We start from the raw sequence: 13,270 nt of genomic DNA, 5'->3' as shown, positions 1-13,270 counted from the left end.
ATGAAGGACAAGTTTGGAAATTGGCAGGAAGTCACTGAGCCCCTTTCTCACCCAACAGGTATTCCCAGCCTCTTCACCCAACCCAACCCAGCAGTGCCCTCACACCTCAACCTGCTCAGCCCAGAACCCAGAGTGGGGCAGAGCTATATGCTCGGGGCCCACTCCAGCCATGACAGCACTTGGGCTTTTGTGAGACAGCCCAGACTAACACTGCAACACAAAAATATACCTTAATATTCCTCTGAAAATAATGGAGGAAAAAAAAAATCTAGTGAGGGAGGTGGTGACCTGTAGGGACCTAAGTAGGCCACACTGCACGTCTCTCAAATCGCAGGCTGCCAGAGAAAAAGCTACATGCCAAACCCTAGAACATTCATCAGATCAGCACCCTCCCCCCTCTGGGATCTGGGCTGGAGAGGGTCAGCGCCTGTCAGAGCGCCACCCGTCGCTTGGCGCACGTGACTCCAAGGACTAGGACAGCCACCTCCAGCCGCCCCAGGAAGGCCAGCAGAGACGTGGGGTGGCCTGACTGGCAGGTGACCACCAGTAACCCCCTGCTGGGCCACCTGCAGAAAGCTGTCTGAACTCTTTCAAAGAAGAAATGACAACAATTTAGGTTTTAAATATCTCTTTGTAGTAGATAATCTTATTTACATTGATACAGAATCATTTTACATTCCTAAAGCAGACACTAGTAGATGCTTTATTTTAGTAAATTATGAAGGAAAACAAAAAGGGAACTAATCAGAAGTGTTCTCCATTAACCTGTCTTACCACAACAGGGGGATCTGGAAACACAATGGAACCCACACATCCTACGATCCAAGGCTGGGGAAACAGTGTTTTGCTCTGGCTGGATGGTGGAGAACCTTCAACTGCTGAGACTGTGCTCTCCTTTTCTAAACAAACGTTTATCAGGAAAAGACGATGATTCTTAGCACTGAATAATTTAAACACACTTCTGAAAACAGAGGTCAACTGTGAGTGGTGAGAACCAAGGCCCTGGCAGGCAGCAGGGCAGGGCTCCGGGTTTAAGAGGCCGTTAGTCGGCCCCAGGCCACGGCTGGCTGTGGTCCAGCAGAAGGGCAGGAGCTCCACTCACACCCGGCTTAGAACAACAGAACTCAACTGTCAGGGGACAAGGGGCCACCCCAAGTGGGGTGGGAGGAAGGACTATCCATCCTGACAGAGATCATGGCCCATGTGATCAAGAGTAGCATCTCCAGGGACTGTCTTCATATGTGTCACCCCGGGCCCCCAAGGCCCCCATGTTCCAGCTGCTTGGTACCTTTTGGAATTAAAACAAACTCTAGCAGGGGATGCCCCTGCTGAGGAGTGGATGACACAAGTGGGGCGTGCATGCCCCAGGTTCCTGGAAAAGACAACCCTGTCAGGAAAGACTCATTCTGGAACCTCCCAGAGGTTTGCTGAGAGGGAAATTAATCACTTCACAACTCGGTGCAACTTAAGGCTTCATTTTTAAGCTGTAAGCATGGCCTTTAATTCTTTAACCACATTTGATTCCAAATCAGAGTTTTAGCTCTGCAAGAAATGTCCAGCTGTCTGACTCTGCCGGAGCCAGAAGAGGCCAAGTTACCTACCCATGGATAGGAAACTACCAGCCCTGAGACCTGCCATGCCTTACTGCCCAGGGGCTGTCCACCATGACCCTTCCATGGAGAGGTGCATTGTCACATGATTTTGCTGTTTCCAAGGTGGTCCAGAGGGCCTCTGCAGGCAGGGGCTCGGTGCTGCTGTGTGGAATCCTCCTGCATCTGAGATGCCCTGGCCACAAGGAGGGGCTGCTGCTCCCGGCCTAGTTTCCGGTGGACCGTTTTCCTGAGCCAAGACACAAACAGTTACATTTCACTGGCATCGCAGGAAGAACACGCCCTGTTGGTGAGCTTCTGTCATCCCTGAGAAGGAGCTGCACCAGGAGCCCCAGCCACCAGGGACCAGCACAAGTAAAAAGTGAGTCCCGAGACACCACAGTGAGCAAGCAGGACTCCTGGCAGTGCCCCCCACCCCAGCCCTAACCAAGGTTGACACCTCCCCGCGCCTCCCAGGCAGGACAGGGCGGGGATTGGGGAGATCTGAGTTCTAGGCCTGGCTCTGCTATGACTTGCCCTCTGTGACTGTGGGCAACCTGGTCCTCACCACGGCAGGACGCAGAGCCCCCAGGAGCTGGTGGAAGGAGGGCTGGGAAGCAGCAACCTCTCCAGGAAGTGGAGCCGCAGAAGCGGCTACATTCTGTGGTTTGGCCCTGCACTACCGGCTGACTCCCCACGGGCTGAGGCTTGACTCTGAGGGGAGCCAGACACACCACGCCTGAGACTGGAACCTCTTCAACTCTGGGTGTGGGGGGACGATACTGGTTAAAGTGACAGAAAACGGATTAGTTCACAGAGGGGAACAAAAAGGGGAGGAACCTCAGGGGTTTTCCTACCTCGGCTGGGATATCAGGAGGTAAACATTTTCTTAAGTTTGGAAAGGAGTCCCTCCTTGTCCTCCCCAGCCTCAGGCCTAGCCTTGCCTCCTGCGGAGCTATCCATGGTGCTACCACCTGGGCACAAACAGCAGAGAGAACTGGGGTCAAGGGCGCACACCTCCATGTGTCCCATCCCAGGTCCCACCTGGCTACCCAGGGCTCGCCACTGAAGGAGCCACCAAGCGCCACCCAGAGAGGAGAGGGGGCTGCACCCCGATTGGCCAGGGCTGCCCCGCCTGTCAGATGGCTCAGCACTTTGGAGCATCCCAACTGCTCCTCGAGTCACTGGCCCTCGAAAGGAAGACAAGAAATAGAAAGGGACAAAAAGGAGCTGTCTCTACCTTAACAACCGTAATAGAAATAGAGCCAAGTGCCAGATGTCTTCTGGGCCAGGCCACACGGCATCCACATTAGCTCGTTCAATCCTTAGGCTAACCTTACAGGTAAGTTCCACAGATGAAAAAACCAAAAACCAGAGGCACAAAGGGGTTAGGTGGCATGCCCAAGGTCACAGAGCCGGTAAGCAGGCAGGAGGCCCGAGATGAGACCCAAGCAGTCAGACGCCAAAGTCCAGGCTCTCACTCACCGGCTCTGAGAAGTGAAGAACACGCACCAAGACCAACCAACCAGCTTCCACAGCCTGTCGGTGCACACAAACCGTCTCCGGGACACCTGGGGATCCCAGGACATGCGCACTTCTCATCTATGACAATGGCAGCCGAGGACCCTGTGTGTCACTGGGCAAGCATCTGGCTCCAAATGCTCCAGATAAAGGGAGGCTGATCTGCTGTTTCTTGAGGGCCCACTGAGAGCAACTCTGCTGCACTAACACATCGTTTTAAAGACCTGCCAACCACGAGGCAGAGGGCCAACTTGTTATGAGCTGGACTGTACTCAATATTTTTCATTGTGCTAGGAGAATTAGCACATCTCAACATGCTAGGAGATGTACATCAAGTACAGCACGTCGAGGGTACAAAATGGTCACGTCTCCAAGATCTCAGTCTAAGACGCCTTTGTTGGTGAGAGGCCCAAAGCTCTGGGCAACAGGCCCCCAGCAGGGGTGGGGCAGGTTGTCCTGGGTACAGCCCCCCGGGCCGTCCTCTGGACCTGATATGCTCTCCTAAGTCAGGAATGTCCTCAGAGAGATAGCGGTGGCCCCAAACAAGAATGTGCTGACAGAGGTCTGAGCAACCACAAAAGCCCGATGCCCAGGGCTCCCCAGGTGAGGACCTGGGCACTGCACAATCACGGCGGCAGGCCCCTGTGAGAGGCATCCATGGCCGCAGGTTACAAGGCCAGGTGTGCCCTCCTTCAGTCCTTCACGTCCCCTTTTCTTACATAAAGACTTAAGTAACAAAAAAGGACTCTCTTAACACAAAGGAATCCACAAACCAGAAATTTCCTGGGCCTCCTCGGACAAGGCAAGGCAAGGCAAAAGTATTGAATTTTGTTATGTCCTTGGTGAGGGGACAGCAAGTCTGTGTGTGTGTGCACGTGTGTGTGTGTCTCACACTATGAGTTACTGCTGCTGATGGAGCTTTTAACATGTGCCAGGTATCGTGCCAAATGCTTTATCCACATGATCTTATTTAATCACAGAAGAACCCTATGAAGTAGATGCTACTATTATCCCCAATTTATAGATGAGGCAACTGAGGCTCAGAAGTAAAGAAATTTGCCTAAGGCTTTATAGCTAAAAATGGCAGAGCTGGGACCTGAATCATTTGATAGCAGAACCCAAGCTCTTAACTATTAGTCACAATGGGGCACAGAAACACTCAGTGACCACCATCACCCCCACCCCCACTCTGCTGTCTCTGCAGTCATGCCCCGGGGCCACAGCGTTTGGCCAAAGTCTGGGAGAGCCAGAATAAATACCTAGTTAGCGGGTTAATGATTCAAAACCAAAAAATAAAACAGAACACAGACACACCTGGAAATTCTCACCCCCTGCCACCAGAACACATTCTTATCTCTCTCTATTTTAAATGTGGGCTCCTTCAGGAATAAGGCTTACTGACAGGGACATCAAAGGATTTAAACATTGAATTTAAAATTCTGAACCGAAAGTCAGGGATAAACTGTGAGCCTCTGCACACGGATGATGCAGTCTATGCCTACATCACTTTTCTGGCCCATGGGAGGAGGGACGTGTCCTTATAGGATGTCCTGAGCACTCAGGTGCCTTCTGATTTCATTACAGGATACAAGCTGGCACATGATTCCTGCACTTAGGATAAACAGGAAATGCCCATGATCCCTCCAGCTGCACAGGCACTGCATGAGCGTTTCCAGTCTGCACCTTCAGGAGGTGACCAGAGCGGAGGGGCTGCTCAGCCAACCTCAGGCAGAGGTCAGACCCGAGGCACAGGACTCCTCTATCAGACCACACGCAGCTTGCCCGAGCAGGGGTTACATTTCCATCCCTCAGAAGGAAAATGAATTCAGATAAACTCAGCTAACAGGCGCTATGCACGTGCAGGGGATTCAAAGAGGACACGCTCCCAGCCTACAGGCAGCGATTCCCAGTCATAAGTGTTTGATGGCCCTTTACAAAATGAAGAATAACCAGGTAACATTCATTCTGGGAATGTGTACCACCTTTCTCCACAGTCACAAACCCCTAGTGTTATAAGCAAGGTCTAACACTTATTTGGGGGTTCAGTGCTTGCCCTGTCCTCCCCACTCACACTGTAAGCTGGATGGGGCAGGGACCCTGTCTCTCTATGCATTGCTTCTTATCACGTGGCAAATGCTCAATGACCATCTGTGTGAAGAAACAGAGAAGCCAACAGGACTCCAGGATAACTTCTGAGGACTGGACCCACCCTACAGGTAGAGGTGCGGGTCTACACTCACAGCCTGACTCCCTGAGCCGTCTACACGCACAGACTGAGCCAGTGGAGCACCCCTTGTTCCACTAAAATGTCTCTTCCCTCATCTTCCTCTTGCCTCCACCCTGCCTAGATAAAGGGGCTCTATAGTCAACTGTCAGCTTGTCAGAGAAGAGAACGCAGTGGGATCCCCAAATAATGAGCTATGGAACAGGCTCCTACACGACAGCTAAGTGTACGTATGTTGGTTGTCACAGGAATTAATGATGATCCAGAAACACAAACAATGAGCCACACTGTCTCTAAACCCAAAAGGCCACGTGGTACCTCAGAGCACCCCAGGCCCCCGAGAGCACTAAGGGTCCCAAGCTCACTACGGTCTTCTGCTTCACAGACTGGGAATGAAGCCAGGGTCAGACATTAAGGTTTTCAGCAGGGGCTTTAGGGAACAAAAGTAAACAAGGGATACTAAACCCACCAAAAACTTTGCGTCAGTTTCCTACATAATTGTAACTATTCCAAATGCCTTCCCGTAATGAAAGCAAAGACACCCAGGAATCCGTTTGTATCTGCAGTGACAGTCTCTGCTGACTATCTCACTTAGAGGCTATTAAGAAATGACACTTTAGCCCAAGAACCACTGATGACTGCAAGCAACTGCTTCTAGTAAAACTTCAATAAAAGAGATTCAGGCTCTACTTAAATAAATAGGAGTCACCTTAAGGAAGTTGACAGGAGGGGAATTTTGTACACTGGTGTGTTTTCACACGTGGACTGCAAAGGTAACTTTCTTCACAGTGTAACAAGAGGCTTAACCACACCCAGGTAGCAGACTGACTGACAATGCATTCTTTGAAGCCATTACTAAGATTCTTAAATGCCTTTTAAAGAATTATGTCTGGCAGCCAAATTTCCCACTGGAATACAATTCTGAAATGACAACAGAAGTAGAAAAAATAATAATTTGGTATACTCATTTTACTTTATAAACACTTTTCACAAATGCATCCAATGCCTATGTAAAGTTATGCTATACTTAGCAAAATTATGTCAATAAACATTTAAAGGAAGAACTGGCAAAGTGTCTGGCACACAGGAGCGTCCCAATAAATCCTGGCTGAACAAGGGGACAGGGAATGAGCTAACAGGACAAAGAACCATGAAAATAATGACGGTTCTAAGAACACTCATAAGCTGACTGCACGATCAACTCCCAATTTAAGCTCTCAGAAAGGGACTGAAGACAACAACTGGTGACGACTAATAACTGACACTCAAATATAGTGAACAAGGCCCAGGTGGACCTCAAGTTCCCAATGTGGGAGGGGGCACAGCTGAGAACTGGCTGCAGAACAAATCTCACATGCTCCATGACTGCGGAAAAATTTGGGACTCACGAAGAAGCTAGAGGTGCATAAGTAGAGTTACATGGAACAACCATTCCCACTTCCTTTTAGTTCAAGGGATATTAACAGAAAATATGAAAAAAGTCTAAGAACGAAACCACTAAAATAAGTGCCCACTTGGTGCCTAGTTGGCCACAGACAGGATTTGTGGCAGCTGCTTCTTCACGGAGGACTTGGTCCCCTGGACTTAACAGGAACTCAGGGGACCTCCCTGGCAGTCCAGGGGTTGAGACTCCACGCTTCCAATGCAGGGGGTGCAGGTTTGATCCCTGGTCTGGTTACTCAGAACCCACAAGCCACGTGGCACAGCCAAAAAAACACAAAAAACAAAAACAAAACAGGAGCTCAGCCAAGTCCATGCAAAGGCTATTGCTGCTGGGACCCCCACCCCTACCCCGGGGCTGCAAGGCCAAGCCCCCACCCCCCCACTCCAATCACCTGCTCTGAATGACCATACACTGATCTAATGCCATTCAAGCTCTGAGAAGGTGAGAGGCAGATCCAGGACCCAGACAAAAACAAAATGATGCAACGAGGAAGCAACATGTTGGGCAGCTGAAGCCAATTCACCCTTGGCACAGCCTGTCCTGGCCCCAGCAGAGGCCCAACCGACAGAGAACAGCGTTTTCTCAGCAGAGCAGCCCCATCCCATGGGAGGAGGGCTGTGGCTGAGGTTCCCGTGGTCAAAGCTTCTGCCTGTGGGCATTTTGGTATCAAATCACCAATATTTAACTCCACTCTACAGAGGGCCTATGATGTTTAAGCTCAGGGTAAATAAGGTGTTTTGTTTTTCATTGCCCTAGGAATTCAGAATTTAAGCCTGCTATGAACAGGCAAATTTGGGGTAATGTGACCACGGTCCTTCATTGCTGTAGTAGTTGTTTACAGGACACTCTGAAATCCTGGAGAAGCTTTCTGGGAGAGGAATGCATTAAGCCTCCCAACCCATCTTCTCCTTTAGTGGTTACAAGGTGATCTCAGGTAGGGATGTGCCCAAGGTCACAAGGCAAGTGGCAGAACCAAGGATAGAACTCAGGAGAGCAGCCCTCTGAGACACACAGCTGATACCTGGCAGGAAGCATCGTGGAACTTGCTAACCTCGGCAAGCAGCACAGGTGCAGAGGAAGGGGGAACAGCTTTACTCTGGAGCGCGGCTGCCCCTGCCGTTCCTAGCCCTCAGCTCCCCTCTTTCTACTCTGCTCTGCCCAAGTGGAAACCCCAACACGCTTCTGAACCGTCCACCCTCCGAGGGGCTGGGGGCTCCCACAGGTCGCTGGGCCACCTTACCAGTGCTTGTGTTGGTGACGCCGTTCACTGTCCCCTCCACATCGGTCTCATCCTCAGCGTAGCTCAGAATCAGGCTCTGCTGCCGGCTTGTCAGTCTCCTGTGGACCAAGCACAGTCAGTGTCAGAGTGCTTCCTCTGGGCAGCTCTTTAAAGGACGTGGACGCGGCCAGTCCCCATGCAGCATGTGGGAAATGCAAGACCCGCAACCCAGGCACAGGACACACCCTGAATCCAAGAGCCCACGCCCTCAAAGTTTCCGTAAAATAAACCTCCTGAACTACCCTAACTTGTTCTAAACAACTGCCACTGTGGCTATGCTAAATAGTTTACAGCGGGGAACAAAATGGAAATGATCTAATTAAAGAGAGGGCTGGAAACCCAGTCCTCCCAAGTGGAGTCTGGCATGCCCTGCTCCGGATGCCCACAGCTCCCGGCTTGGACTTTTCTCCCAGACACCACAGACATCACCCACCACTATCTGGTTATAGGTCTCTCCCACCAGATGGCAGGCAACCTGAGAACAATAATAACAAAATCAACAGCAGCAGCAATAGCTAAGCATTCCCTATGGGTTATTCCTTTAATCTTCCAGCAACTCAACGAGGTCGAGCTTTTGTATTACGTCCACTTTCAGAAGGAGCGCCCGGGCAGGACACACTTGACTTAGAGGGAGAAGTAACCTGCCTAAGCCTCAGCGCTTATGGCAGCAGTCACACAGGTCGGGCAGTCGGGCTCGGCGCTGAACCACCATGCCGCTCAGCACCAACTCAGCAGGTAAGAAGCCCTCAAGCGGCTCCTGCCCAGTGCTGAAAGCTGCAGAGATGGGGCAGGCCTCGCCACAGCTGAGCAGCGCTTACTTTGGAACTCTGATCTTGATGTGAATGTAGTGATCTCCATAGCCGTAGCTGTTAATCCGGGGGATGCCTTTCCCGCTCATGCGAATCTTCTGGTCTGACTGAGTCCCAGGGGGAATCTATAAAGAAAGAAAGGAATCTCTGGTTTTCCTTGGTTTCCAGTTGCCCAAATGAAAACATTTCACTACGTGAAGACAATCTTATTCCCAAAAAGAACTCCATTCAGGTTTCTAGACCAAACCCACCAGACACCACACGGAAACTGGCTAAGCCAGGTCCATCCCGAGCAGAGCCTGTGACGGCCTTGAGGGCGGGGAGTCTGGGGCGGCAAGCCCAGAGCAGGAGTGAGGGAGCATGGAGAGCAAGACCTGGGAGGAGGCAGAGCCAACTGGGGCACCACTTAGGCTGCTCCCCGGCCCGGCAGCAGTGGACATGGCCCGGGAGCTCCCTTCCCTGCCAAGTCACACCCAAGGCACAGCCAACACTCCTCCTTCCCCCCCACACCCAGCTTGTCTCCTCGAATCCCCGACAGGCTGGCTGTTCCCAGGTTCCAGCCACTTCTCAGCCATTTCCCGTTTCAGAAAAAAAGAACAAGGAAATACAAGGGTGGCGAGGCCACACTTGTCCTCTTACCATCACGTTGATGGTCTCGTACAGGCCCTGCGCTCTGGCGGTGCCTCCCAGAATGGCCTGAGCTATGGAAATGAAGAGGTCGGAGTGGATGTCTGCACCGTCCCTCCGGAACACGGGGCTTTTCTGCACCTACAGCCAAGCACGAGAGGGGGTTACGCTCAGAGAAGTTGTTCTGGAGAGCGGGCAACAGACGCATCTCAGCAGCTCAGAGCACAGCATCAGGGAGAGAATGTACTTTCAGGGAGAGAATGTACTTTCACCAAAGCAACCACGCCCCCAGGCTCTGGGAGTTACAGGGCAGGTTCCTACTCCACTGCAATGCAAGAGTGTCATCTCAGATCAAGCTGTTCAACTGTTGAGGGAAGTAAAAAAGTAAAATCAGCTTCTGAACATTAAAAAAATAAAAATCTTTATTGGAAAGTATAAAGAAACACAGACTAATACAATCTACAAAGGCGAAAACGGTTTACTTTCCAGAGTCATTTGGTACAAACTACCTTCAAGTCAGACTGACAACACTGGAATTATTCTGATTTTATAAGCACTATTTTTTGTGTGTCAAAGACGTTCTTTGCCTTCCAGTGATTTCTTCTTTTTTTCTTCTCTATCATCAGCTGCGAACAATCTGAATTCTCTACCAAGCCTTCCTTATAGATTGGCTTCCAGCCTGCTGCCTTTGTCTTCGATTTCTCAGTCTAGAAGACTCATCCTTTACATTATTTTTTTCTTTGTTTTAAATTATAAAATATTTCACATATACGTAAACCAGCAAAGTAAATAACACACGGTGTTTCCACAACCCAGCTTAGGTAACAGAACATTAGGACACAGGTGACTTCTCCCCACCTCCAGCTCACCCCTCCAGAGTAACCAGGCCAATTTAGTAGGTATCATTCCTACAAGCATCTGTTTACTTTTCCTACATGTTTACCTGCCCCTAAACAATACATAACACCACCTCACATGGTTTAAAGTTTTACACAGATGACCTCCTTCCCTCGCCCTGCAACCTGCTCTCTCCCTGTTCGTAACTGAGAAGTCCCAGGACATCTCATGCTGACATGTGTAGCGCGAGCCTCCTGCTCTGAGGTGCCCTGGGCCCACAGTGCAGACCACTCACCATTCTCCTCTCCAAGGACAGCAGACTGTTGTCACTGTCTCGCTGTTGTTAACGAGGCTGTCATACACCCTGCCTCTGCGAACTGCACCTCCTTGGGTACACGTCTGGTGGAATCGCTGGCAGAAGGCGCCACCTCCTCTCATGTTTCCCTCACCTCAGAAAAGTGGGTTTGCCCTGCACATTGTACGTAAAACTGTAGCTGTGGCACTGTTTGTCCCTATGAACAATTTGATACATAAAAAATACAAGATGTTTTCTGTATTTTTATGAGTCCAACTTGTAAACACCTCGAGGAAACTTTGTTCTCTCCACATTTAGCACAAAAGCTTGATGTAACACACGTTTAATCACCCTGTCAAAGTGGCCACTGCTCATCTTGGAAACTCAGATGGCCAGACACTCTGTGAAGCTCCTACCTCTCCTATGAGAAGCCTGGGCCGTACCCTCTCCAGGAGAGCAAGGGCCTGACAGAAGCTGTGCAAACAGAGAACCTACCCTGAATGTGATGAAAATTTCTCTTTTTCCTACAGGCATCCTCACAGTCTGGCCATCCTCGACTCCTGTAGGTAAAAACAAAAGTTCAGAAGAGAACGATTATTTTGGGACCTCCCAAGGCATTTTCTATGCTAGATCCATTTACAACCCACCAACTTACTCATTTCTGTTTCCTGTTAACAAGGAATAACACAACTACCGAAGATAGCAACAAGTATAACTTAAAACAAAAATAACTTTCCAAAGGTGCAACATACAATTGATAACTGAACAAAAGCCCCTTCTATTCATTTCTTCGGTTTACTGCCAGGTCCACCTCGTATCTCAGTGAGTTTAGAGTCTAATCGGGGTGACAGCTATTAGCCAAATAACAATACTAACAAATGTATCACTACAAACAGAGACGTGTTCTTAGAAAGAAAAGATCACAACTCCAGACAAAGGAACATCTAAGGAACAGGGAGGGTTCCAGAAGGCTCCCCTGGGGAAGTGACACTTGAGCTGGGAGCTCCGGGAGAACAGAGTTAACCTACTGAAAAGAAGGTGGACAGTGAGCTTCAGTCACCGGGGAATGGCGTATGCAAAGGCTCTGTTCTGGGAGGCAGGGGCTACGTGAAAGTCAGGAAGCTGCAGGGCAGGTAATGAGGGGGAGACTAAAAAGAGCGGAGGCTGAGACCAGCAGGGGCTGGAAGGGGAGGCCATTTCTCGGCCCCTGAGAGTCACTGCAGTGTCTTCAACAGGATGAGAGACATGATCAGACCACACAGTGGAAACACTACCCTAGGAACAGGAGCCAGTTAGGGAGAGCAGGCACAAGCTGGCCCTGGGGGCAGGAGGAGGGGGTGGTGTTGCCCGCTGGGCTGTCAGTGGGGATGACATTGGCCTTGGGACAGAAGATGGAGGAGATGGGGGAGTCCTTCACACAGAAGCAGAGCGGTCACGTCGGGTTCCATCTCCCCACATGACATGGGTGCAGATTTTAAGGATAACTGGTGCAGTGGAAAACGCAAGGAGACCCTGGTTCCTCCTCGAGTTTGGGCTCCAGAAACAAGGACACGATGGCCCTGGCTCCCAGCCCCTGTGTGTGGAGGAGCCCCAGACCCACCGGCAGGCACAGGGATCACCACCTTCTTCTTCTGCTTGGCTTCTCCTGCTCCTCTGCACACCACACAAGGAGACGTGATGATGGAGCCCCGGCCACCACACCTCCGACATGTGGAGCGCATCACAAAAGGGCCTGTATTTATGGTTTCCTGATAAAAAGAAGAAAAATGGGAGCCTTAGACACCGGTAAACCCTGACAGCGAGGTCCTGGGACCACAATGTGCACGAGAAACATTTCACCAAAGATTCACGTGTTGCGTGCACATGCGCTAAAACATACTGCCTAAAGACACAGGTGCAGGAGCTCAAACTGTTAATCTGACTTAGAGCGCACCGACTTCTGAATCCCAAACCACAAACCTGATTATATGAGGCTGAAAAATGAGATGCTGCCTCTCTACAGAAGTTCCCGAAACTCCTGGGAGCTGAGCAAATATGCTTTAAAAAGAGTACCCCCCCCATTACAAAAGGGACAGCTGGGAAACCAGAGAAAGAAAGAGGAAAGTGACGACTGGATGCAACCCCCACCCAGAGCTGCCATTGCCCACTCCAAGGGAGAAGCAGCACTGGCCTCTCTGTCTCCCAGGGCCCCCCCACTGTCCCCAGCCCCCATCACAGGTACCCTGGGAGCAAGGAGGCAAGCTGCTCCTCTCGCAGGTACTGGTGCTGCTCATGCTCCCACCCAGGGGTCTCTTCTTCCCCACCCCCCCCAGCCCCTCCCACCCCAGTCCTCCAGGAGCCTCCCCGGCTCCCAGCCCCTCGCACAGCTGGTGGGGCCTTACAATTTGTGGCCACTCCCATCAGCTCCTCACTGGGCACTGGAAATCGGTTACCTTTTTATTTAACCTAGCATCCTTGGGGGTTTTTTTCTTGGTAAATTATCAAATACCTGTTGTTATAGCAAATCAAAGGATACAAACATATATTAAAAAAATTATTAATCTCCCCCCTCATCGTGATTCCCAAGGTGACCAGCTCTTGGTAGCTCAGTTTGAGGTGTTCTTTCCCACAACTCGCTCACTCACTCTCTCTTTCTCTCCATAAAA

At 50.6% G+C, this 13,270-nt stretch overlaps 1 protein-coding gene across 2 annotated transcripts in view; it reads right to left on the bottom strand.

The window, feature by feature from the left end:
• Positions 1 to 611: 611 nt before the first annotated feature.
• Positions 612 to 13,270, bottom strand: part of DNAJA3 (DnaJ heat shock protein family (Hsp40) member A3) — a 31,033-nt gene continuing 18,374 nt past the window's right edge. Inside the window, exons 6-12 of one of the 2 annotated variants that reach the window (XM_060123312.1) lie at positions 12,226 to 12,373; positions 11,121 to 11,185; positions 9,506 to 9,634; positions 8,876 to 8,991; positions 8,019 to 8,116; positions 2,447 to 2,563; positions 612 to 1,839 (exon numbers count right to left, since the gene is read on the bottom strand). In XM_060123312.1, coding sequence (XP_059979295.1) covers positions 2,460 to 2,563; positions 8,019 to 8,116; positions 8,876 to 8,991; positions 9,506 to 9,634; positions 11,121 to 11,185; positions 12,226 to 12,373 — 660 coding nt within the window. In that variant the 3' untranslated portion in view covers positions 612 to 1,839; positions 2,447 to 2,459. The remainder of the gene's footprint in view (positions 1,840 to 2,446; positions 2,564 to 8,018; positions 8,117 to 8,875; positions 8,992 to 9,505; positions 9,635 to 11,120; positions 11,186 to 12,225; positions 12,374 to 13,270) is intronic. The other variant, XM_060123313.1, reaches the window with a different exon arrangement.

The sequence above is a fragment of the Lagenorhynchus albirostris genome, chromosome 15 (assembly GCF_949774975.1).
Source record: "Lagenorhynchus albirostris chromosome 15, mLagAlb1.1, whole genome shotgun sequence".
Classification (NCBI taxonomy): Eukaryota; Metazoa; Chordata; class Mammalia; order Artiodactyla; family Delphinidae; genus Lagenorhynchus; species Lagenorhynchus albirostris.
The sequence above is the reverse complement of the archived record's forward strand: the minus strand, read 5'-3'. Positions and strand labels throughout refer to the sequence as shown.